This window comes from Podarcis tiliguerta (assembly GCF_965153285.1).
Source record: "Podarcis tiliguerta genome assembly, chromosome: 3".
Lineage (NCBI taxonomy): Eukaryota > Metazoa > Chordata > Lepidosauria > Squamata > Lacertidae > Podarcis > Podarcis tiliguerta.
In genome coordinates this window covers 81,805,575-81,830,030 of record NC_139536.1, presented here as the reverse complement: position 1 = coordinate 81,830,030, position 24,456 = coordinate 81,805,575, and the positions used below count along the sequence as shown (strand labels likewise).

The 24,456-nt window shown below is 42.7% G+C and overlaps 1 protein-coding gene across 6 annotated transcripts in view; it reads right to left on the bottom strand.

The window, feature by feature from the left end:
* SLC17A5 (solute carrier family 17 member 5) overlaps positions 1-24,456 on the bottom strand; it is a 30,278-nt gene extending 5,822 nt beyond the window's left edge. The window contains exons 1-8 of one of the 6 annotated variants that reach the window (XM_083431188.1): positions 23,527-24,456; positions 11,862-12,058; positions 10,312-10,545; positions 8,619-8,706; positions 8,190-8,276; positions 6,505-6,623; positions 5,692-5,850; positions 2,793-2,925 (exon numbers count right to left, since the gene is read on the bottom strand). In XM_083431188.1, the coding sequence (XP_083287314.1) occupies positions 2,793-2,925; positions 5,692-5,850; positions 6,505-6,623; positions 8,190-8,276; positions 8,619-8,706; positions 10,312-10,545; positions 11,862-12,058; positions 23,527-23,590 (1,081 nt within the window). In that variant the 5' untranslated portion in view covers positions 23,591-24,456. Of the gene's footprint in view, positions 1-2,792; positions 2,926-5,691; positions 5,851-6,504; positions 6,624-8,189; positions 8,277-8,618; positions 8,707-10,311; positions 10,546-11,861; positions 12,059-13,893; positions 14,511-19,260; positions 19,571-23,526 lie in introns of those variants that run through there. The other 5 variants (XM_083431184.1, XM_083431185.1, XM_083431189.1 and 2 more) reach the window with 5 other exon arrangements.

Below are 24,456 nucleotides of genomic sequence, written 5' to 3'. Positions count from 1 at the left end.
CCCGGGCCTTAGTTTGTCAACCATTGATGTATCCTAACCACGTCTAAAGAGCCTGTTGCACCAAGGCACAGGAAAGCAAACAGGTTAGAGATGCAGGAGCATCTGGAAACTCAGAAGCTGTAAGGGATAGATGAAAAAAGAGGTAGTGGCCCTGGTAGAGTGCAACGTTGAAGGCACACAATGGTGGAAGAAGACACTTGTAAGGGTATAGGAGTTCCTACTGACACAAGGAGTGCAACTGATCAGTGACAAGAGCAAATGCTCTGCATGTGAATGTTTAGAGCCTGACATCTCCAGTTAGAAGGAATTCTGGAAGCAGAACTCTTCTGGAGCAGACAAGGCTGGGCTCGATGGACTAATATACAAGGCAGCTTCATGCATTCATAGGGATTAATACAGGATCGGTTCAAGACATGCAGCATTGCTCTCAAGCATATTGCACACACTGAATGAATGCATTCAATCCCCGGGAAAGAGATCATTGCAGTGGCACTCAGAGCGTAGAATCTGTCCCAAGATCCACATTACTGAAAAATGTCCCAGAGTAACATTATGAAATTATTTTGTCTGGCCTACTGTAATGTTACAAGATGGGTGGAAAGTAAGCAGCCTAAGTGAGAAATAAGCAACTACTTTTGCATGGAACTTTTAAAGCAGAATCTAGTTTCAAGCTAGCTAAGAAATGTTTTAATCTCTGTGTCTTTTGTGCTGCTGTCTTATGGACTGACCATCATTACTTTTTGATAAAAACTGAAAATAAAGAGAGGAAAGGCCCAGTAATTATTCTACATTGTGCTGCCACCTAGTGAACAAACTATATCACTACAGTGGTACCTCTGGATGCGAACGGGATCCGTTCCGGAGCCCCGTTCACATCACGAGCAGAACGCAACCCGCGTCTGCGCGGGTTGTGATTTGCTGCGTCTGCGCATACACGTGACGTCATTCTGAGCGTCTGAACATGCATGAACGTCGAAACCCGGAAGTAACCTGTTCCGTTACTTCTGGGTCGCCGCAGGACGCAACCTGAAAACATTTAACCTGAAGCGACTTTAACCTGAGGCATGACTGTATTCAACTTGGAGATGCATGCTTTTGCCTGAGCTATTTTATCCATGACAAAATTGAAGCTATTGGTACTTTAGATGTTCATTAAAACCAACAAACCTGTTGTACAGTGGTGCCCCGCAAGACGAATGCCTCGCAAGACGGAAAACCCGCAAGACGAAAGGGTTTTCCGTCTGCAGAGGCGCTTCGCAGGACGAATTTCCCTATGGGCTTGCTTCGCAAGACGAAAAATGACGAAAAAAAACGAATTTTTTTTTTGCTCCAAAACCCCTTATTCTGAATCGCTAAGCTGCTAAAAGCATTTTAGCAGCAAAACCGCTAATCCCCCCCCCAAAAAAGCCGTTTTTAGCCCTTTTTTAGCCAATAGCGCTAATAGCACTACTCTGTCAATGGGCTTGCTTCGCAAGACGAAAAAAACGCAAGACGAAAAGACTCCCGGAACGGATTCTTTTCGTCTTGCGAGGCACCACTGTAGTTGCTTATTTAATAACCCACCTGGGTAATAAAAAAGTCACAAGAATATGGGAAATATCAAACATATCCCGTTCTGATCAAGACTTATTGTTTTATATTACGATGAAATAGTGAAGGGCATGTGGAGATGGAGAAAGAACAGAGCAGAAGAACAGTTAATTAAAATATCTGCATTTTAAATCATCATTTTTTGTGAAGTTATCTCAGCTTCAGTTTATATAATTGCCATTTCAGGTTGCTTCGAGAGCTTATTCAGAAGTTATTGGCACATGGAAAGGGCAAGCGAGAACATGGAGAGAACATGGAGGATGGATTGAGATGGCACAGCTCAGTAGTGGAACGCCTACTTCAAAAGCAACTCTCCCAGGTTCAGATCCCTGCCATCTCGGGGGGGGGGGGGCGGCGCTGAGAAGCACATGGCAAGACACTGCCAATCAGTGTAGACAATACTGAGCTAGATGATGTAACAAAGGGCTGACTCAGTGTCGGTTTATTTCAGAGAAGAGACCAAGCCAGAATGGATGCTTAGCAGCTTCATTGCAAACAAGAAAAACAGCATGACTCACTACCTCATTTGGACACAGGGCCACCTATAGCGGGAACAGAAGTATAACAGTTAACTCTCCATTACACTCAGTTAAGGCTCCTTCCTATGAACCTACAACCAACCAGTAAGGGATAAGAAACAAGGGCCCTGTCCAAAGCTATTAACATCTGGTCCAATGCTGGTTTCATCTCTCAGCTGTTAGAAGCATTGCCCAAGTGTGTCCAGGCACCGGTTTTCTCCAAAAGCCCAAGGGCACACGAAGAGCATCTCATCAAAATTATTCTTTGGCTTTGCTAGCCACAAAATCCTGGGAGCAGCAGCCAGAAAGGGCCTGACCCTTTCATAGCCACTATGCATACCCAGCCAGGGATGCTTACCATTTACTGAGAGCAAAAGCAGCAAAAGTGAAGTGTTTATAAAGTCCTTGGTGGGCCACCATACAAGGCTGAGTTGAGGAGCTGCATTTGGTATTATGGAGCACAAGTTGCGCAGGAATGCTCTTGTTACTACTGGGAATATAAGTGTATATAAAATGCACCTGCCAGAAAGAATCCGGCAGAAGAATTGCAGCTTTCTTTACAACAGGAAAGAATTCAAAACTGAGGGAGGGGGCTTATTAAAGCAGGTAAAAACATTGTACAAGCTCAACAAAACCCCATTTAAACTACAAGCCAAATTGAAAACAAGCACATTCTTTCCTTACCTATCAGGGTAAATGTTTTGCGAACACATACGGTGGGCATGTTTTGCTTTTCCCGCAAATAATCAGCAAATTGACCAGATAGAATGATACAAATCCAGCAGCCAAAATAAGGCAATGCAGATAAAAATCCATTCTGTACAGAAAAAGAAAACCAGATTTAGGATGGGATGGGAACACCGTTTTTGTGCATATATTTATTTATTTTCAAGATGAATACCTAAGTACAGAATAATAAAAATAATAAATGTCTTCAGCAGTACAAATGGGGTTGGGGACAGCTATTTAGAGGCTGTTTTGTACTGTCTGAAACAGCTGTTTTGTTGTAGTGTTTAATGGATACTGTACTGTAAGATAACCAGTGAACATAATCGACAAGTCACACATTTTATGATAAAGGAAACTGACTTCCTTTCTAAGGATATGGCAAAGTGATAAATTCTTGCAAGCTACAGTGGAAACACATCCTGAGTTATGAGACACGAGTATCTGGTTTAACAACAGCAGCTTTCCACCTATTTTCAGAGAAACACCAGAGGTTAACAGACAAGTTAAAGGAGAAGACATCTGCCTGGTTTGAGGCTGGAGTGCAGCTAGAACTGCTTGTCAGTCCACCCGTCTTGGCTTAGATTCTTTTTACAGTGAGCAGGAACTGCAACAGCCATGTTCAGGCAAGGTGGCTTATTCTGGAAAAAAGAGTCTGAGAAACCCTTCAGGTAAGCAAAAGGACAGAGCCAATGTTATGCCTACAGATGTTTGTAGACTCCAACTCCCATCAGCCCCAGCTAGTGTGGCCAATGGTCCAGGATGATGGGAGCTGTCATCCAATATTTGGAGGGGAACCAAGTTGGCTCTCTTTGTTATATATATCAAGACCAATTCTATTTCCACTGAGGTATCAGATCAATCTGATTTAAAAGGAGATGCTTAAAGGGCTGGTTCACACTTCAGGAATTTCTCCATTTAATTATGCACCTTGCAGACAAAAGCTAGCGTGCTTTAGGCAGTTCATGAAGAGAAGAGTCAACAGCCAACTCTGTAACTGAAATTTCTGGAAAATTTTACCCAAAGGGTGTGATTACTGTTGAAGATCCACTGTAGGAAAGCCCATGGCAATCAGAAGAACTGATGTTCTGCATAGCATCTGTGTCACTCACTCACTCACACACTGAGGGGACATGTTTATAAATCAGCAGACCCACCAAAGGGGATTCAGACTCTGACTTGAAGTGAAGCACTCTGCAACTCTGCTCAAGGTTAAGGAACCCAGCTTGATGCAGCACCCAGCAGACTGGGCGACTTATCCGAAGGTTCTCCCAAGAACAGCAGCAGAATGTTCCAGGAGGAAAAGGAACAAGGAGCCAGAGAAACAGCTTCAATTCCTTCCTCCCGGGAAAAAGAACCCTCTGGTGCACATTCGTTTGTCACAGGTGTTCATTCTCAGAGAGCCTGTTAAATGTGCAGCCAGCAGAACAAAAAATTGCAATTGCTCTGAAGGAATTTACATAGCAACCTTTAGAATTGAAGCACAAGGTAAAGGAGTTGGATAGGCTGCTCTTCACAGCTGCTTCAACCTAATTTTAGCAAATGCTCTTGAATGAACAGCACATTTTTAATTAAGCCATTAACCTTAAAATGCAAAACAGGGAACAGCGATGGCACCGTAATGTGAGAGAGAGACAGAAAAAAAGGACAATTCTCTCTCCTCTGATAGTAAATTGATTTTTAAGTTGCACGTTCAAATTTCATTATGCTCACTAAAAAGTGGCTGGAGTTTTAAGAGCTGCACTTCCAGAAGTAATATTGCTGGTTAAATTAACAGAATTATTTATGGACTGCAGGGGGGTGGGGAAGTGTTGGATACCCAAAGCCTCCCCTTCTCTCACTAGAATGGATTTCCCAGGAAAAACACGAACACGTGGCCTTGTGTTCCTGTGACAGGTGACAAAGATGCCATTTGATATTCTTCTTCCTAAAATCTCTCAGCACTGCCAGATACTCCACATACAGAGCTGACTTCAAGGCCGCATACTGAATACCAGTGTGTGGTATAAGCCATGAACCAGCGATTTGGGATCGCATTCCCACTCAGCCAAGAGGCTAACAGAGAAAGCCTATGCATGTCTACTCAGAAGTAAGTCACATTAGACTCCATGGGACTATTGTATTTTAATATTCTGTTGGAAGCTGTCAGGACTGGTCGTTGTCCTCTTCGGATCACCACACAAATGCTTCTGTTCTTTATAAAACTTTTTATTGCGTATTAACAAAACAATCTTATAAACGGTTCTTAACTTTAACTATTCTTCCTCAGAGTCACTTATTTCAGATACCTTCTGAGCTCTGCTTCTCCATGACCAGCCACCCTCAAAATGGCGAAGGCGCCTCTCCCTTCGTTTTCCCGCTCTTTTTTCTAACCTCCTGGCTAGAGCTGGCCTGTATCTCCTCTCCTCCGAATCTGAGCTAGAACTTAACCCTTGCCTTTCCTGTGAACAGCCAGTCTCTCCCTGTTGTTCCTCTTGCTCCCTTCTATTAGATTCACTGCTCTCCCTCCCCCCTTGGGGAATGCTTTCTCCCTCTGATAAACTGGAAACTTCTAACTCTTCCCTGACAGAAGCCGCCCAGAGTGGCTGGGGAAACCCAGCTAGATGGGCGGGGTATAAATAAATTATTATTATTATTATTATTACTTGCATGCGAGTAGACCTATGTAGGGTTGTGCTGTAATTGAATGACCCTGTGCAGCCCATACCTCACGGTCAGAAGGCTATTTCTGTAGCTTCGCCCCAATGGGTGCTTAGGTTCTGACTGTCTTTGTAATTCCTACTGAAAGCCAAGTTTATGATCTAGCCTAAGTCACTTCAGGGTAAGTTTTGTAACTGGAGAACCCAGGGTATCTTACCTCCTGCACATCAAACCTCAGAATTTCCTTCATGTAAGTAGGCAATAGGGTAAGGAGTGTGTAGAAAGTCCAGTTATAAGAAAAGTGTGCTACAACGATAGCCCAGAGTGGAAGCGACGTCAGTATGGCTCCCCAAGGGATGGATTTCTGAGTAGAAAGCTAAAGAGAAGGAATTAAATTCACATAGATGTTCTTTTAAAAAAAATTGAATCACACATCTTAAAACCTCAAAGAGGATTTTTCCAAAAGAGCTTGTTCCTGCCAGTCTGCACTCTTAAGCCTAATGGTAGATCCCTTAATGCAGACGCTTAAGGAGATCAGGAACAAGCTATGAGATTCATGTTCCTCCTTCAGTCCCTTACCTACTGCATGCAGGTATACCCACACTTAACCACGGTAGGTGCACAGCATGGGTGAACTTCTGTTTAACATTAGGAAGACAAAACATTTGTCTGAGTGGTGAATTTTCAGGGATTCTGCTGCTGGGCATTCTTGTTCCCTTTCTCACCCAAATGTTCTTTTTAGCTGGCTTTTTCGTCTGCTGGAACCACCTCTTTTATACAGTTCTGTTCCATCTGTTTTATGCACTTATAATTGCAACGGTTCTAATTATAATTGCATGTTTTATTGATGTATCCCGCCTTGGGACCTTACGGCAAAGGACAGATAAAAAATCTTATAAAACAACAAAATGTTACTGAGCTTTAAAAGCATTTTTACAAGGACCTCTTTGTCCTTTAAATACGATAGTGGATGTATATTACCCCAGTACTTCAACAGAAATGAGCAAAGGCTTGACCAAAAAGTACGCACCTGATCTGTAAGGGAGGAGAGGATGTATTCCTTTTCTGCATGAGAAATTCTCTTGTGTGTTTCTGGTGTGTCGCTAACTATCAACATCCAGAAGATGAACCACAGCACACCTAGGGCACCTTAAAGTGAAAACAACAACGCTTATGGTCAAGGAAATGGCAGCCATGAGACTTTAAATTTGCAAGCACTGCTACAACCCACCAGGGTGGTGCTGTGTTGCTCTCGCTTGGCTTCCCAATATCTCATATTACTGCCCCTTACCAGGAGAAAGAGGGGCAGGGGGCAAGACAGTGGGCAGCTCAGCACACTGTGGACATGGCGGCAGAGCCAATCTGACACTCCTTTACCCCCCTCTCTCCTCTCGGCAAGTTATAGTGATGTTTGGTGCTGAGAAACTTGGAAGAACAGGGCTGTCCCACCCACAGTGCCTTGCCAGCTGCTATTGCAGAGCATCTGAAGATCACCATGAAATGTCTCTCAAGCCAGAGCTACCTGTGGATCCCACAGGTATGTAGCAACCAGCCAACCCCACCCTCAAAGGTAAATGAAAGAGATCGTTCCAACATAGCAAATGTGTGTGGGCATATCCAGAGGATCACTTAAATGTGAAGCCATGTGTACCAATTGCCGTTGTCTGCTAGGTAAAGGTAAAGGGACCCCTGACCATTAGGTCCAGTCATGGCCGACTCTGGGGTTGCGGCACTCATCTCGCTTTACTGTCCGAGGGAGCCGGCGTACAGCTTCCGGGTCATGTGGCCAGCATGACTACACCGCTTCTGGCGAACCAGAGCCGCACACGGAAATGCCGTTTACCTTCCCACTGGAGTGGTGCCTATTTATCTACTTGCACTTTGATGTGCTTTCGAACTGCTAGGTTGGCAGGAGCAGGGACTGAGCAACGGGGATTCGAACCGCAGACCTTCTGATCGGCAAGTCCTAGGCTCTGTGGTTTAACCCACAGCACCACCTGCGCTAAGGATACATCAAATGCATAAAAACTTCTAGATTTGTCAGCTTCCTGTAGCTAAAGAAGGCATAGATGAGGTGGCCGTGGGTGTGATACGAAACAAAATTAATCAGAGATGTTTCGCACAATGGGACTATTTAAGCGAGAGAATTGGGTTGCTGAAAACGAACAAACTCTCCCATAGACAGAAATTCTTAGTGGGCAGTCTGTAGATCACATTTCTTGACACACATGCATATATAAGCTTAACAGAAAAATGTCATCAGATTATGACATTCCCCAGGGTGTGACAGACAAAATAGCTGGGGAAGTATTTTAGGCATTTATTTACAATGATCAGGCACAAAGTGTTCTAGAAATACACACAAAAAGCTTTACAATGACACAGGACTAAAAAACAATCTTCCAGCTGTTTTTTTTTTTTAAAAACACACATCATCCTTAGGATTTGGGGTATCCTAATTGTACCTATGCCAAATTGGAGTACCACTGGATTCTCCTGAACCATATTTAAAAGTTATATATAATTATTAAAAAGATGGAGAGAGAGAAAAGAGAGTAACCCAATTCACACCTTAAGACTGGCAATTAGTTGTATGAGGAGGGGAGGTTGAGAAAGTTTGCTCATTGCTATTTTGTTTTGTATATTTTAAAATGAATAATTAAAAAAAATACAATCTTTACTCAACTGAACGGCATTTACAGTGAAAACACTTACCAAATATGTAGAACACATAAATCCAATTCATATAAAAACAGATCAAGCCAGACAATGGAAGAGACACAACAGTTCCTAGCTGTGCACCTAGAAATTAAAGTTTTATTTTAAAATAATAATCATTTCATTATTTTTACCCCGCCCATCTGGCTGGGTTGTCCCAGTCACCCTGTCTGTCCAAGTACATAGACTTCTCAAGGATTGAAAATGCTAGGCTTTAAATACACCTAGGTTAGGGATAAACATTGTTTTGTGGCAAGGCATGCACATCAATGAACCATGCTTAATGGGTAGCTGCAGGAGTATGGGGGTGGGAGCAGAAATGGAATGCATAATCCTGTGGCCTGTTCCCAACCATTATACCACAGTTGAAAGAGATTAGTGCTGCATCTTCATTGGCTAGACTTGAGCATTTTTAAAGCATCTCACCTGCATATGAAATACTAAGAAGTTTACTGCGTTCCAGTGGAGGAGCCCAACAGGACCACATGGCATGCATGGCAGGAAAGGTGACACCCTGGAAAACACATTTGTTTATAGTACAGCATATCTTTCAAGAGTAAAATGATTTGGCCAAGATTCACTTCAATAAAACATCTCCAATGTAGCCTGGAGAAAGTACCAGTTGCCTTAGTACGAAGCTATTTTCTGAACAAAATGCACATAGCTCCTGGGCAATTAAGCAGAACTAATTCCTTGCCTGCCTCAATTCTTCAGCTGAATATGCTTTGTGGACATAACAATTATGCTGAACTTTTGGTTTCTGCATAGAAACAGCAGCACAAATATTTTGAAGTGGTGGTTTTCCCTCAGTTTGGATTATTAAATGCCAACATGCAAAGGAGGCCGGACAGCATGGCAGGGAAGAGACCTCATTCTGCAGACAGACCAGGTTAAGAAACAACAACCAGACTCCCCTAAATTAAACCAGAAATCTAATCAAAACTATGTGAACTTTGAATAAAAATGTTCATGAACAATTAAGTTTCAAAGAGGTCACAAGCATATTAAAGCATCACATTAAACCCAGGGAGCTAAGGGAAGGGCTGGATTTATGTTGCAATTCTGCAAGAGCACAGAATGTGGCAATGGGTGGAAAATTCAGCTTCCTGAAAATATTCTTTTCCGCATTTCCTCCCTTTTAAATGAAGCTGTCCTATGAAGTTCTTTGCCTCTCACAATGATGGGACAGAAATAAAAACAACAAAAATTGCAGAGTAAATGATGTATAGTCAGAGAAATTAGGGAAAACTGCTCAACTTGCATAATTTATACAGTTGCAGGATTCAGGTTTTTGGTGCAAAAATTGATTTTATTTTTTAACCCAGCTTATACACAACTGTTTAAGGAAGCATGCAGCAGACATTTTACATAACAAATTTCAGTTAAGTGCCAGGTCCACCCATCCTGGCACAACTTCCTACTTCCTTCCCCTCTATTCAAGCTCTGCAGATGCCATTTGATCAGTTCCACAGCCACAGAGGAACGACATACCTTTCATATCAGCTTCTCCCGTAGCCCTTAATATACCATTTCCCATTAATGTGGTGCTCTATGATCTTAACAATATGCTCGTCCTCACAATGAAGTCATAGAAGACATGTTCATTGTAAGGTGGGTGTAAGGAAAACTGGGAAGGAGAAAAGGAACCCTCAATTCTCAGATTCATGCCCATCTGTCTATTTGCTGGGGGAAAATATAAGAGCACGCAAGAAGCCAGTGGAACTATAACTGAAGCGGCAGCAATGGAAAACCCAAGTGAGAAAAGTGCTATTAAGAACATGAGCAGAGCCCAGCTAGATCAGACGAAGGTCCCATCTAGTCCAGCACCCTATTTGCAAAGTCCCCAACCAGATCCCTGCGGAGCTGTTGATCCCAACTTGGTGCCTTCCAGGTGTTTTGGACTCCATTCACATCTGGGCATTGCCCGGCTAGAGCTAGGATTGACTGGAGTTGAAGACATGAAGCATCTGGAAGATGCCAAGCTGGAAAAGGCTGACCTAATGTAATTTATCAACATTACAGGCGATTGTTAATGTTCTTACAAAGTAATTGTTTTGAAACTCTTAACAACAACAATAACAACAACAACAATTAAAGGGGGCGAAGAAGGAGAGATTACCTCACCCAGGCCTTCCAACGCTCTGACAGCTATGAGGTACCCGACTCCCAAATCTGCTGCCAAAGGTGTGAACAAGGTGAAAATGGCAGTGCCCAGGATGCCAAACCCCAACAGCTTCTTTCCGCCAAACTGGCGGGCAAGATATCCACCAGGAACCTGTGTAATGATGTAGCCATAGAAGAAGGAACCAAGGATCCAGCCTTGAGTATTTGCATCCCATGGATACTTTTTCCCCTGAAAGGGAGGGGGAGAAAAAGACATGAAGGTCTGGTTTCCACCCCATCACTTGCATCACAGGAAGATACAACAAAGGACTGCATGCTCCCCATCCAGCAACACTGCACACATATCGGTGACATATTTACCTCATTTACATTATTGTGGTGCAGTCCAGGTTGGCCTGTACTATGTGGAACACTGGAAGCCACCTTAAGACAAGTCAAACCATTGGTCTATCTAGGTCATTATCGTCTACACTGACTGACAGCAGTTCTCTAGGGTTGTCAGGGCATTATCCTAGGTTCCAGGGTGTTATCTTTTTATTTTCAGAACAGTAGCATCCATCACATCACACAGGAAGGGAGTGATTCTGCAGTGTACATGTGAATCTGGAAGCAGAATGGAGGCAGCAAAAATCTATAAAGGGATTTGATGAGGACTGAATGTTACTTGCCTTAAACAAACACACCCCTACAAGAATTACTGTAAGGTAGGGTAGCCGTATTTTGAAAAGTGAAATTCTGGACACAAAAGTTGAGCCTTGCGGGGGGGGGGGGGAGAGATGTTTTTAAGCTATTTTCAAGAAAATTCACCAAAACCTACACTTCTGACAAGGGTTGCCACATGCCTGGACATTATAGCGATTTCCGCCCAGACAGACACCGATTCCAGTGGCCAAACCCCAGCAATTTCCGGGAAATTCCGGATGTATAGCAACCCTATGTAAAGAATCAGAGTTCAGATTGATTGATGCAGATAAAATAGTGGCATCATCTGAGCAGAATCTCTGTGATAGGAAGAACTTCAAAGGCTATTTGAAGGCACAGATCATGCAAAAGAATGCTGAGAGATAAGATATAGTCCTCTGAGCATAACTGCTTTTAAAGATCCCTTGGATAATTTCACAAGGGGGTGCTGATTTAATATTCTGCACAATCCTTTGCATGTTTATTCAGAATGTAGGAGTATGATTTCAATGGGTCTTACTAAATCAGGCTTAGTCCAAGGTGAGGCTGAAATCCTATACCTACCTAACTGGGAGTAAAACCTATTAAAAATCACCTGGATTTACTTCTGAGTAAATGCCTCAGATTACACTGCAAGAGTATTTAGGTTGTGCCCACTGTTAGTCATACTCTTTGAAATTAGTAGAGTGGGCTCATTGTGGACACCATCCATTTGGTTTACTCTAAGTAGAACTTAGTTGGATACAACCCTTTATTCACCCCCACCAATACTGGCATTCCGCCGATTCTTGAAGAGATAATAATTTAATACACATACCCTTTAAGACAGTTCGCATTCTCAAAAGTAGATCTGGTAAAACTTACCGTAGTGTTACGAGGAACAACTGGGGTAGAAGAATGTTCTTTGCACACATTTGAAGAAGTATTTTTGGTCAAGCTTACATTTGATTCTACCATGTCCACCAGGGCAACACTTAAATTGACACGAAGTGCATATAAGAGAAAGAATCCCAAGAAGGCCCAGACCGCTAAGCTGAGGCGAGCAGAGCAGCATATTGGTGCTAAAAGAAAAAGTGATGCACATTAAAAAGTGTTAATGTAAAAAAAAATCCCCACAACTCTGGCTAGCAACTATCTTTAAGTGAAACAAAGGCAGAAGGGCCAGAATTCTTGGCTTTGCCCCCAGACTCATTCTCACATAAGCCAAAATGCAGGCAATGGACTAATTGCGGGACACACCACCAAAACCATCCAGCGTGGACTGAGAATATTCAGTAGCCACAAAATGTTGAGTTGTCAGGTCACATCCACACTATACATTTATGTTGTTTTCTGCCACTGTAACAGTTATGGTTTGGCCCAAAGAATCCTGGGAACTCTAATTTGTTAAAGGTGCTGGGAATTGTGACGAGACTCCTAACCCCTCTCACAGAACTACAATTCTCAAGAGTTCATGGAGAAGCAGGCTTGATCCATTGACTCCATGGTGTGGATGTGCTCTCCTGAAACTGTAGCCCAGGGATGGGGAAACATTTTGGCCTGGGTGGACGGCAGCTTGGTCAGCGCATTTCCCCCAGGTAAGTGTTGGTGAAGCAGCACCAAGCAAGATCAAACACTCTGCTCACGAGTTGATGGGCCAATCTGCTTTATGCAGGGGTCTGCTTCACCAGTGTGTTCTCTGCAGGGGTTGTGCTGATGAAGCAGCCCCCAGCAAATTTGAACACCACCCATCAGGAGATGTCACCCACTGACAGGGAAATGGCCTTGTGGACCAAGACTGGCCTGCACGTCACAAGGGTCTCCACCCATTTTAGACTTTAACTCCCATCAACCCCCCAAAACTGGAGGGCACAAATTTGTTAAAGGCTGAATTACAATAATCATTGCTTATCTATTAATTCACATGCAGGAGAGTATATGTTTATGTATTGTTCAATTATTTCAGTTAGAATAAACATGAACTTTAACCGTTTGCTAAAGGGATGTAATCTTTCATAAGATCACAGGGTTGATTTATTTATGTAGCCTTATTGGGCACTTCAAGCCTTTACCAAGAAACTCTAAGCTATTGGACACATCTGGTATGACAAAATGTGCCTGAGAAACAGAAAACGATATCCCTCTAAGTCATACTCAGAGTAGACCCACTGAAACCAATGACCATAAATTACTAAAGTTATGGCTCTACTCTGAGTATGACTTAGTGGTGCATTACCCACAATAGTTTCTTAGCTCTGCTAAGGAATCTCAAATGACCGACCCCCAAAAGCTTGCAGGTATGGCCTGAAGGCGTGTCATAAGTAATTATGCCATATTTTTTTATAAATTGTGGTGAGCAAACCATATATGGAGGAGGATTGACTACCAGTGCCCCATTCTCAGCTGTTGTTAGATTCCAACTCCCATTAGTCCCAGCCAACATGGCCAACAACATCTAAAGGGCCACAGTTTCCATATCCCTAGTACAAAGGAATAAAAATAGTGGGGTAAGACGCTCAAGCAAATGACAAGAGGAGAAGTGCGCTCAATACATGCTCACTCATGGATACAACATACATACAAACATGTAAAGCAAAGTGTGCATTCTGGCAGCTACTCAAGAGTGCCCACTCCCCCAAATCCAACCCTAAAGGGGAAACAAAACTCACAACCCAGTATTATGTCCACATGTCTTAGCATATACTTTCCAGTCATGAAATGCAAATAAACCACAACATGTACACCAAAATCTCACTTTAAATATACAAAAAATATTACTCATATTTGCTTCGCTGCATGATTATTATACTATGGAAAAGACTGTGTGATTCTCTCTCCCCCCCCCAACATCTTTTAAAAAAATATAACACGCCACAACACAACTTCAGGTCCACAAGGCACAATATTAAATTCTTACCATTAACACCCCCGGGAGCTACTTCTTTCACAACCAACCTTGTTTTCGAAGACATTTCCCTCTAATTTCCTAGTTACTGTTGTGCTGGATCATCGAAATGCTCCCATGATCTGAACGGAAAGCTCCTGCAACATTTTTAGTTTGAGGAAGTTGCCCTGAATATTTATTACTGCAAATGAGGCACAGTAGACGTGGCATGGCAAGTTTATTATCTTGCTGTTCTAGTACCCAACGTTAAACAGCAAAGGAGCCTTCACTGGTGTTAATAACATCCTTAGTCTTCTGCCTTTCTGCAAGACCACCTTGAGCTATTGTTGCTTTCACAAACCACTTCTGGCTTTCTTCCAGATCAACCTCTGCCTGGTAGATGTGGAATATCCTGTTCTGCAGCTCTGCTTCCCTCAGCAACCCGCCTTTTGTCATTCACGTCACATCACACTGCTTTCCGTCAATAGCCTCTCTCTAACCCCACTGCCATGTAAACACTAAATGCCAAATTCTGTATTTCAGTCATTGCCATTCGATTTCTTACTTAACTATACACACAGTATTTTTGAATTGAATGTTTAACATCAAATTCATTTATTTACCTTTCTCAGCTGTTAGTGCAAGTTTACTGCTTATGAAACACCACGTTCAACCAACTTTTACTTGTTCCCTGTCCCCCTTGCAAATGAAAACAGGGCTGTACAAAGTCTCTACAAGATGCAGAGTAGGGGAGAAGAATAGGAAATCCCTTGCTGCTGAGAAAACCACCTTGGTTTTTGGAGGGAGGGGGAATAGGTGTGCTGCTTTAATCTCTCACCATAAAAAAAAAACCAGGTCTGGATGTACACTGTGACAAGTACCGGTATTTGGGTCTTCAACATGATCTCTGACAACTTCCGACCAAACATGGGGAAGTAAAATTTACAATGCTGAGCTGGGCAGGGAGCAACACACAACCCCAAATTTCAACATGATCAGCCATTGCCAGAAAGGACAGGACTGTAATCTTGCTTTTAATTGCCTTTTTTAACCGATGTTTTATGGAAGGATAAAGGAACACCACTGTGACTGAGCTACATATGGTGGGATCACAGATCCTTGCAATAATGGTTTTTAATTATTTATTTATACGGATAGCTTCCTTATCACTTTGCTACATTTTTTTCTTGTGTGCTGTTTCCTTGTCTAATAACAGATTGTCCTGTTTAGGTTTTTTTTTTTTAAAGGGGTATTTTATGTAATTGTACAAAACTTATGCCACAAGTCCACGCAACTGCAAAAGGAAACCAATTTTAAGATTTCCAATGTGAACATCTAGTGGCAAGCAGAAATGGACAAAGGCAGCTGACTGAAAGGGATTAAGAGCTATCTTGTTTGATTGGATCAAAGTCCAGCATTCTGTTTCCATCCAGATGTCTCTGGGAGCACAGAGGTAAGGCAGGAAGCCAGGTTAGGAACTACGTTGCAACCTGATCAATAAATCATATGAGTTTTAGTTAAATGATCAATCAACTAAATTTTGCAGAATTTCTGAAGCAACATTGTTTGTTTGGCTTTTTTTTAAAAAAAGAATGCACATGTGTTTCCTAGCAGGCATCAACTTGTAAGAAGCATCCAGCCCCCTTGTGTGAGAAAAGGAAGAATACCTCTTTTAACAAGATTTTATATGAATTTGTATTGAAAAGAATATATATTTAAATTTTGCTGCCCAATTAATTTTCAGTTTATTTATCTGTTTAAAATGTTTAATAAATTAAACAAAGCAGCTATAAATTAAACAAAGCAGATATGGCCATTCTCTTGCATCTAGTAACTGGATGTATACTGTCTCTCAAGATGCTAGTTCACGTACCTGCATGTACTGTTTTCTAAGTTTTATCGTTAGGAACATGTCCTTCTCTTCAAATCAATGTAAATAGATCTGTACAAACAGCACTTGCGCTAAGGTTCCAGGTGATTTTTCAGGATAAATACTGCTGGTCAGAAATGAATAAACATCAAGAGGAAGTTTAATCTATGGGACAGAGCTTTCGGCTTGGTTCCAGGGCCAATCCTGGCTCCTCAAAGAATGGACTGGGTGAGTTTGGATAAGTCATGAGCTCAGTTGGGCCAGCAGGAGAGACACAACGGCAGTATTTGCATGTTTTGGTAGTTTGTTCCTGGCTTAGTGGTTTGAGCAAAACAAACCAAGGTCCCCAGTTTGTATGCAATGCTAAACCAAGGTTTGTGCTTTGTACCCACCATGGGCTGGTAGGAAGGAACCAAGCAGACACAGTTTGCTAAATACACCACTGGAGGAGGTGGGAATGAGCTCCACTAATTATATTTTTCAAGCAAAATGCAAAAGAGATTATAGAAGACAGAACATTTATTACAATCTGATGTTTTATTATTTAATTATTTTTGCAAACTATTTTGCTGCTTTACTACTGTGCAGATGTTATTTTCAGTGCCGCGAAAGCAAGTCCCCATGCCGTGCTGTGCCGCTTTAACGCAGCGTGTGGGGACTCGCCAAGTGGGCGGCTAGGGGGCCGGTTAAACGACTCCCGTGGGCCGCTTGTGGCCCAAGGCCCTTAAGTTGCCGACCCCTGCTCTGATATAACACATTGGCCCTGTAGTGAAATGCAACCATGTAGATAAGGACTTGCCCAATACTTTGTAGCTGCACAGCTTATGGTCTCTCTTCCTCACCCCCCCTTGGAAGTGCCTGTTAAAATGTTTATACAACTTTTTTGCAAAGCGTTTACCTCCCCCTTTTCTTTGGATCAGAAACCAGTCCTAGCTTTTCAGGGGTTGCTTACATCATTGAAAAAGTCCCCCCCCCCCCCAATTCATTAAGAGAGCTTAGTATGGACTTTTAGTGCCCAGGGTAACAACACAATCTGATACACGTCTACTCAGAAGTAAGTTCTATTGAGTTCACTGGGGCTTACTTCTGAGGAGATATGTATAGGACTATGCTCAGTCTAAAACAACTTGCAGCATTCTTCCTCTTCACTTACCAAATATTTGCTCATATTCATTGAGACATCACTTTGTCACCTCAGCTATTGCACTGTCTTGTAATTGGGTCACAGTATTCAACCTAGTATGGTAGCATTTTAGTTTCTTCTGCTGATAATGAATAACTTGCATCAATTAAATAAAATATGATAGATCAGACCAAGTATTTGCATGGTTTACATGGCCGCATTTCCCCCCTACTCACAGTAAATTGTGTATTTTGGCATTTTGGGGTTACAGAATTTTGGCTTTCCAATTTGCAGTAAATTAAGTGCTCTGCAAATAGTCAAACCCTTCTCTTTTCCTTATTTACTATGGTTAAACCTGGAAATGATGCACATAGCGATATAAACATACTCACTGGAGTTTAATGAGTCTCTTAGGCTCATGCAAGGTGCTTGTGTTAGCCTTGATTTTTTAAAACTTTTTTCTTTTAATTCCTTATTACTATTGACAGTTGAAACTCCCCTTAGTTTTGTCATACAGCATAAGAGGTAAACAATCCTCCATAGCAACTAGTCTCTAAGGTAAAGGGACCCCTGACCGCGCCACCCATGTCCCAAACTAGTCCCTACACAACACTTAACTGATATGCCAATACATTTTGTTTTCTGGCCAAACCATTCTATTTCTAGCGATCCCTAGGATGCTCTGATAAGAGCAACAACTTAGTAAAACAAAACAAGACTTACTGCCTTTTGTCTTGCAAGCCTTGCTCTAGTGTCAATCAGAACAAAATTCCTGCATTGATAGCATGCACACTATCTAATCAGGGACCACACCAGTATTTACAAACCAACAATGCTGAAAGACATCACACGCAACAATTGCACATGTGTGGATGGTGCTCAATCCATTTATTTATTAAAAATATTTTTTCACCACCAGTGGAGCTTTGCTGCACGGTTTAAGCATAAGGAAGCAACAACCATGCTTGTGTGTGACCATGCTGTTCATCAGCACCTAGAGAAAAGTTTCTCACGTGTGCAGACACGTGTCTTCTATATGGGAAATCTATAACATGCAAGTGCTTGTATTTAAAACATGTATCTTAAGAATGAAGACCCACTGACTTCAACTGCACTACTTCCTAGGCAGTGTACTTTACATACATGCCCCAGGCAGCAGTTATGTGCTTAACTGAGAGAAATTATTACAGCATCGTAACAGATTTAATGGAGCATAAATTTTGTAGATTAGATCCCATTTAGGGGAGGGTCAATAGCTATTCTTGCAGAAGAACTTGAGTTCAATCTCTGGCATCTCCAGCTTAAAAACTCAAGTAGCAGATAAGAGAAGACCTACAACCTTGGAGACAATACTGGGCAATATGATATAATGCAACTTCTTATGTTCGCATCAGATGTATTAAGCATTATCCTTATTTGGTACGCACACAAAGGAATAAGGGGGCAAATTGTAAACAGTGGACTCAAAAGGTCATGACAACTACAGTGGTACCTCGGGTTACATACGCTTCAGGTTACAGACTCCGCTAATCCAGAAATAGTACCTCGGGTTAAGAACTTTGCTTCAGGATGAGAACAGAAATCGTGCTCCGGCGGCGTGGCAGCAGCAGGAGGTCCCATTAGCTAAAGTGGTGCTTCAGGTTAAGAACAGTTTCATGTTAAGAATGGACCTCCGGAACGAATTAAGTTCTTAACCCGAGGTACCACTGTACATGATAAGCCTGCCCAATCATTCACAACAATCAGTCTGCAATTTCAAGATCGCTGCTCTGGGCTACTATCTGTAGTTTAAAAAAAATAGTTGTTAAACAACTTTATGTTTCATTATGTTTTTATATTTTGTGGAAGCTGCCCACAGTGGCTAGGGCAACTCAGTCAGATGTATGCATTATTACTACTACTGTGTGGTTGTAAATTGCCTTAACACTTCATAAACTCTTTGAACCCACACTTTGAGGTTTCTCCCTCGACATCTGCGTATGCATGTGTGTAGCTGGCAAGTGAAGGCAACTGTTCACACAAATGCAACGTAGCCCAGGAAAGTATAATAAACCCGTTAGCTTTCACGGTGCCACAAGACCTCTCCCCGCGTTTGCTGTCGCCGACCACCCCTCTTGAAGCTGGTCGCCGTGATACTCGGTGATACGCATGGCGACAGACGGCTGTCCTGGGAAGTCAGCACCGAAATGGAACTTCCTTCCGAATAAAGGGGGACAATGCTGCGTTTGCTAGCTACTGGCAAACCTACACAGGACCGGGACTGTTAAGACACCTCTCCACAGGATACTGGAGACGGTGGAGGCGCCCCCACAGAAATGTCCCTCTCCCGCCAACCCGCCTACACCCCACAGCTCCTCAAAGCGAGGGGAACTGGCTGCTGGAGACAAAAAGAGGACGGGAGGATCACGACTGAGGTGTGCGCTGGGGGGCAAGCGGTCCCTCCAGCCGCTGCTCTCACCCGCCTTGCCAGTGGGCTGGGTTTCTCGCAGCAGGAGCGGGGTACGGTCCTCTTCTTCCTCCGCCTCTTCGGGTTCCGGGGTCTGCATGCTCCCCTCCAGGGCAAAAGCAAACGCGAAACCAGGGCTCCCAAGACGAACCCAGCCCGTCTGTCGGCGGCTTCCCACCAAAGTCAGCTGCCAGAAAAGCCTAGGCAAGCAGCAGGCACGTGACTTCGAGCCGGGCGGAAGTGCCGCCGCTACCATGATTCGGCGGCTCGGCGCCTATGGAACGGGTTTGTTTTCCTTCCCCCGCCCTCCTCCTCGGCCATCTTTGCTGCGGGCAGAAGCCTTTCTGCTGATTGGTTGCTGGCGTAAAAGGCGGCGGCTGAGGATGCCGCTGCCTAAGGCAGCCAATGGAAGGAAGCCCCTACGGCGTCGGCCAAATCGCCGCTGGATTCCTCCCGGCGTTGACTCGTGATGTGCAGGCGGAAGATCAGGACTTTATCTCTGGGTAGCTTACCGCAGATAAGCCAGGTTTTATGACTCCCCAATCATTTAATAATGGCAGCAGTAAAATACCTTTCCCCTGATTTTTCCTACTGAAATGAAGAAAGCGGGCGGGCGGTAAAGGTGACTGGGAGTGTGGAAGGACGGTGAGCTCAGATGCAAATGCCTGCGTTAAGAATTTGAGTGTACAGTATGTATATCGTTAGTAGCTGGGTCTGATTGGTGGATCTCCGGGTCCTACCAAAAAGCAATGTAGACCCCTCAAGCCTAAGTTCTGCTCCCCTCCTTGCCGCTATACCTTCGTTTGTCGAAAGGAAAGGACTGAGGTCAGAGGGAAGTAAAATGCAACTTATGCTAAATGTGATAAGTACGCAAAAACGTAATTCCATATTTTTTTATTATGCTACACGTTAAGGCTGTTAAGCTTTCCAGATCTGAGGATTCCTGAACTAACAACTGTCAGTTCTGAGGGAAGGCAGGCAAGGACCCACAGCTCAGCCTGCTCACTGGCCAGGCCTGCACTTTTATTTGAACAACTCTAAATCTTTGCCTAGGTTGGAGTGAGACATCACTTGTTTTGATTTTTGGACTGCTCTTTTGTTTAAGTGTGGTAGATCACAGAAGTTGTATGTGCACATGTAAACAAATACCCATGAATCTCTGCTTTCCTGGCTTGGAGCAGCACACACACACACACACACACACACACACACACAGCTGATGTTTTGTGCAAATCTGGTAGACTGATAAACTTACTAAAAAATAATAATTGTGTGTGCTTACAGTTAAACAGATACCAGTGTGCTTGCCCATAATGGCCTCAGTCAAGGCCAGCCCACCCATGAAGTGGTGGGAAGTAGCTACCTCAGGCAGCAGAAGCTCCCGAGGCAGCACCTTCATGGGCACCTCCTGGCACATCTCAGTTTGCCATATGTTAGGAAATTCCTGACATGTCCTGGTTTTTGGGTGTAAAAATCGGCAAAATGTCATGGAAAATCTGGATGTATGATGGAAAAAGTAGCACAAAACCTTTAAAATCACTATTTTGGGGGGAGGTTTCCCCCCAAAAGCTGAACAATTTTATATGGTTTCCTTAAAAAAGTTCATCAACTTTGCAGGTGTTAGGAATTTTGAAATATGGCAACCTGAAGTGTATCCCTCACATAGAGTTACAATTCCCAGCACCCTTAGCCCACTACAGAATTCTTTGAGGGGAAAAATGTATATTATAGTGTGCACACAGAGATAATTAACTTACCAATTTTAAGGTGTTTGTGTTGTCACCCACACTGCCTTGTCAATTGCCACTGCAACCATTTTGCTATTATCCAGGGGCAAAACTAGGCTTTATTTCACCCCGGTCAAAGACCCAGTTTGGTATGCATGCACGCACAGCCTCAACGGCACCCCTCTGGAGGCTTCAACCAGGGTAAAAAACCCAGCTGGCTGCCCCCCCTACAGCTCTGTATTATGTAATTCTCCCTGTCCTTTTTGCATTTTGATTATCTGACCTCTCCATTCCCCACTTCAACCATGTGTGTTGATCCCTTTCAATATAGAATTACACTTCATGCATCTGATGCAGTGGACTGTAGTCCCTGAAGGCTTAGTCCTTACATGTGTTAGTCCTTAAGATGCCACAAAACTCTTTGTCATAATAGCACTGGTGGAGCCAATACAGTTTTCAGGAAGATCAAATAGGGTATTTCCCACAAAGGATGGAAAGCATCGCAAACCCTCACTACCTTCCCCTCTATAAAGGAACGCCCACAGCACCAGCAACCATGGCTTGAGAGGAAGCTTTGGATTGGAAAAGAAAGAGAGAGAGAGACTCTTCATATCTTCCTCCATTGTTCTCTGCAGAACTGGAGTGTAGCCCAGTCCAGTTAATGGCTGTGTTGGTAATTCGTTTAGAATGTCCCGTTCTGCTGGAATGCACAAAGGCCTTATTATCATCACAGAAAGAACAATGCGTGCAACATTTGAAATTGTTAGTAAAAGCTAGCATAGTGTAGTAGCTGGTGTGTTGGATATAGCTGTGTTTCTATAATTGGTTTAATTCTTTTAATTTTGCCGTTGGCTTTTATTTGTTTGTGAACCACCTTGATATTTCTTCTTTAAATGACAGACAGTATAAAAATAAAAACGGTATTTTTTTAAAAAAATCTTTTAATAATACTAGTATTTACTGCGTGGCCTTGGGCAGGTCACTGTTGCTCAGACTAACTCACAGTGTTGGTGTGAGAATCATATGAAATAATAAGGAATAAGGAATAAAACCATGTATGCCACCTTGAGCTCCTTGGAGGAAAGGTGGGGTATAAATGTGATAAATAAGTATTACTACTACTACTAGCCCTGCTCAGCCATGAAGCTGATGGAGCTGACCTTAGGACACTCCCTGTCTCTCAAATTAACCAACCTCACAGGTTTGGCTTATTATGAGGACAAAGTCAGGAACTCCATAGTACTGATGATCCCAGTCCAAAGAGAACTTTCTGTAAGTGCTGAAACACTTCCAGCAAGTCCCACTTATAGCAAGGCTTGCTGTAAATGCAGTTATCTTTTACATAACTTACTTGAATTTAAGCTGATAATGCAAATTGGTTTTTTTTAACTTTAGGTCACCTGATGTCACTGTGATATCAGGTGACTGACCTAGGTCTTCCGTAGCCCCTAACTCTTGCCACTATGTCACCCCTTCCAGTAACCTATTGCTACGGCTTTACCTCTCCAGGCAAGCTGCTCCTGCACAAATATACTTATCATGAAATACAAAACATATTTTAGGTATTATACAGTGGTAATCAGAACAACCCACTAAAATCATTGCATGTGCTGATTGACTCACCAGTGACAGAATATCTGTACTCTATTATCAACCCAACTGTACTTTTGTGAGTGGCCACTGCTAAATACGTAATTATCACCAATTCTGCTTTTCAGTTCCTTCTGAACTCACTTTTTACAATACTGCCCCTGCCCACAATAATCACATATATACATACTTGCAACTTCATACATCTGATGAAGTAGATTGTAGTTCACGAAAGCTTATGCCATAATAAATTTGTTAGTCTTTAAGGTGCCACAAGACTCTGTTGTTTTTGCTACAGAGACAAACATACCTCCTTCCCTGGAAATTGTTTTGTACAGCATTCTGGGCTGACAGCATCAAAGATTGGTATAAATTGCTACAGACAACTATACACAACAGCAGGATACAGGATTAGGAAAATATCTAAGGGATGTGGAATTTAAAAGAAGGGGATCACACAGAGGATAGTGATTTCCTCGCTATGGTTAGTAAATAAATGTCCAGAAATCACAATCTTGTTTGGTGGTTTGGCCATGAAGGATTTACAGTGGTCCCTTGGTTCTCGAACTTAATCCTTTCTGGGAGTCTGTTCGACTCCTGAAACTGAAAACCAAGACACGGCTTTGATTGGCTGCAGGAACTTCCTGCAATCAAGCAGAAGCCATGTCGGATGTTCAGCTTCCAAAAAACTTTAACAAACCGGAACACTTGCTGCCAGGTTTGCGATGTTCAGGAGTCGATTTGTTTGGGAGCCAAGCTGTTAAAAAACCAAGGTACATCTGTAATCTGATTAGCCAATCAAGGAAGAGACAAAAGTCATAAAAGTCATTGAGAGTGAATCCACCAGAACAGCACACAAAATGAATAAATGAAGCATATGATAAATCTGACTAAGTCAAAATGTGCTTACAATGTTGTTTCCAGTTGTCTGGAGTTATTATATCCATGCTCGATGCCTCAGGGTTTGTCATCATCACAGTTTTTGTTCTGCTAGCCCCTAGATCTCAAATGAAAAAGGAGACATAACATAACATAACCTCATCCATTTCCACATCTCTTTTGCATTTCTTTAGGACATTGTATTCAGATAGAGGTTGCCAAATCAAAACTTCGCATAGAATGGATGCCTTGAAGTTATAGTACCTGTTCTAGATCAAGGGAGGGCTACCTTTAGTCTTATTTGATCTACACTTTCTTTTATTTTTTTAGTGGCATCTCTATGGTCCACCAAACACCCTTCCCTGGTAGTACAAATACAATTGTTGTTGTTACTCAATTTGTTGCCCTTTCATAACACCCCAAACCAGCTGCCTCAGGCAGCTGCTTCACTCTGCCTTATGTATTTCTGACTGGTGGTGGTATAAATTTCATTTATTACATGTTGCATGTTTTGATTTAAATATGGGGTAATAATGGCTTCTTGTCTCAACTAGATGTGACATTGGAAAATCTGTGATCACATCTTTCACAGATTCCCTTGCTGGGATCAAATCAAGGCTATGATTCTGTGGGAGATTCCTCCATCTCTCTCTCTTGTGCTGGTTTCCTGATCTGAATTGCCACCATATGAGCACCTGAAGTAGTTTTGTATCTATAGGAGAATTGAGTCTGAGAAAATTTACCAGGAGGAAATTGTTGACCTGTAAAGCCATGGTGCTATTCTAATTCAGGCCCCATTCCCAGCCACTTTTACCATGGGTGCGGGACTGTGGAAGACCTGATTTCAGATCTCTCTCCACTGTTCTGTGTGTGGCTCTGAGTGGCAAGGTTTCATTTATGCATCGCCACAGCTAGATACTTGAGCCTGGTGCACGTCTGATTCTTTCCAGCAGAGGGCTGT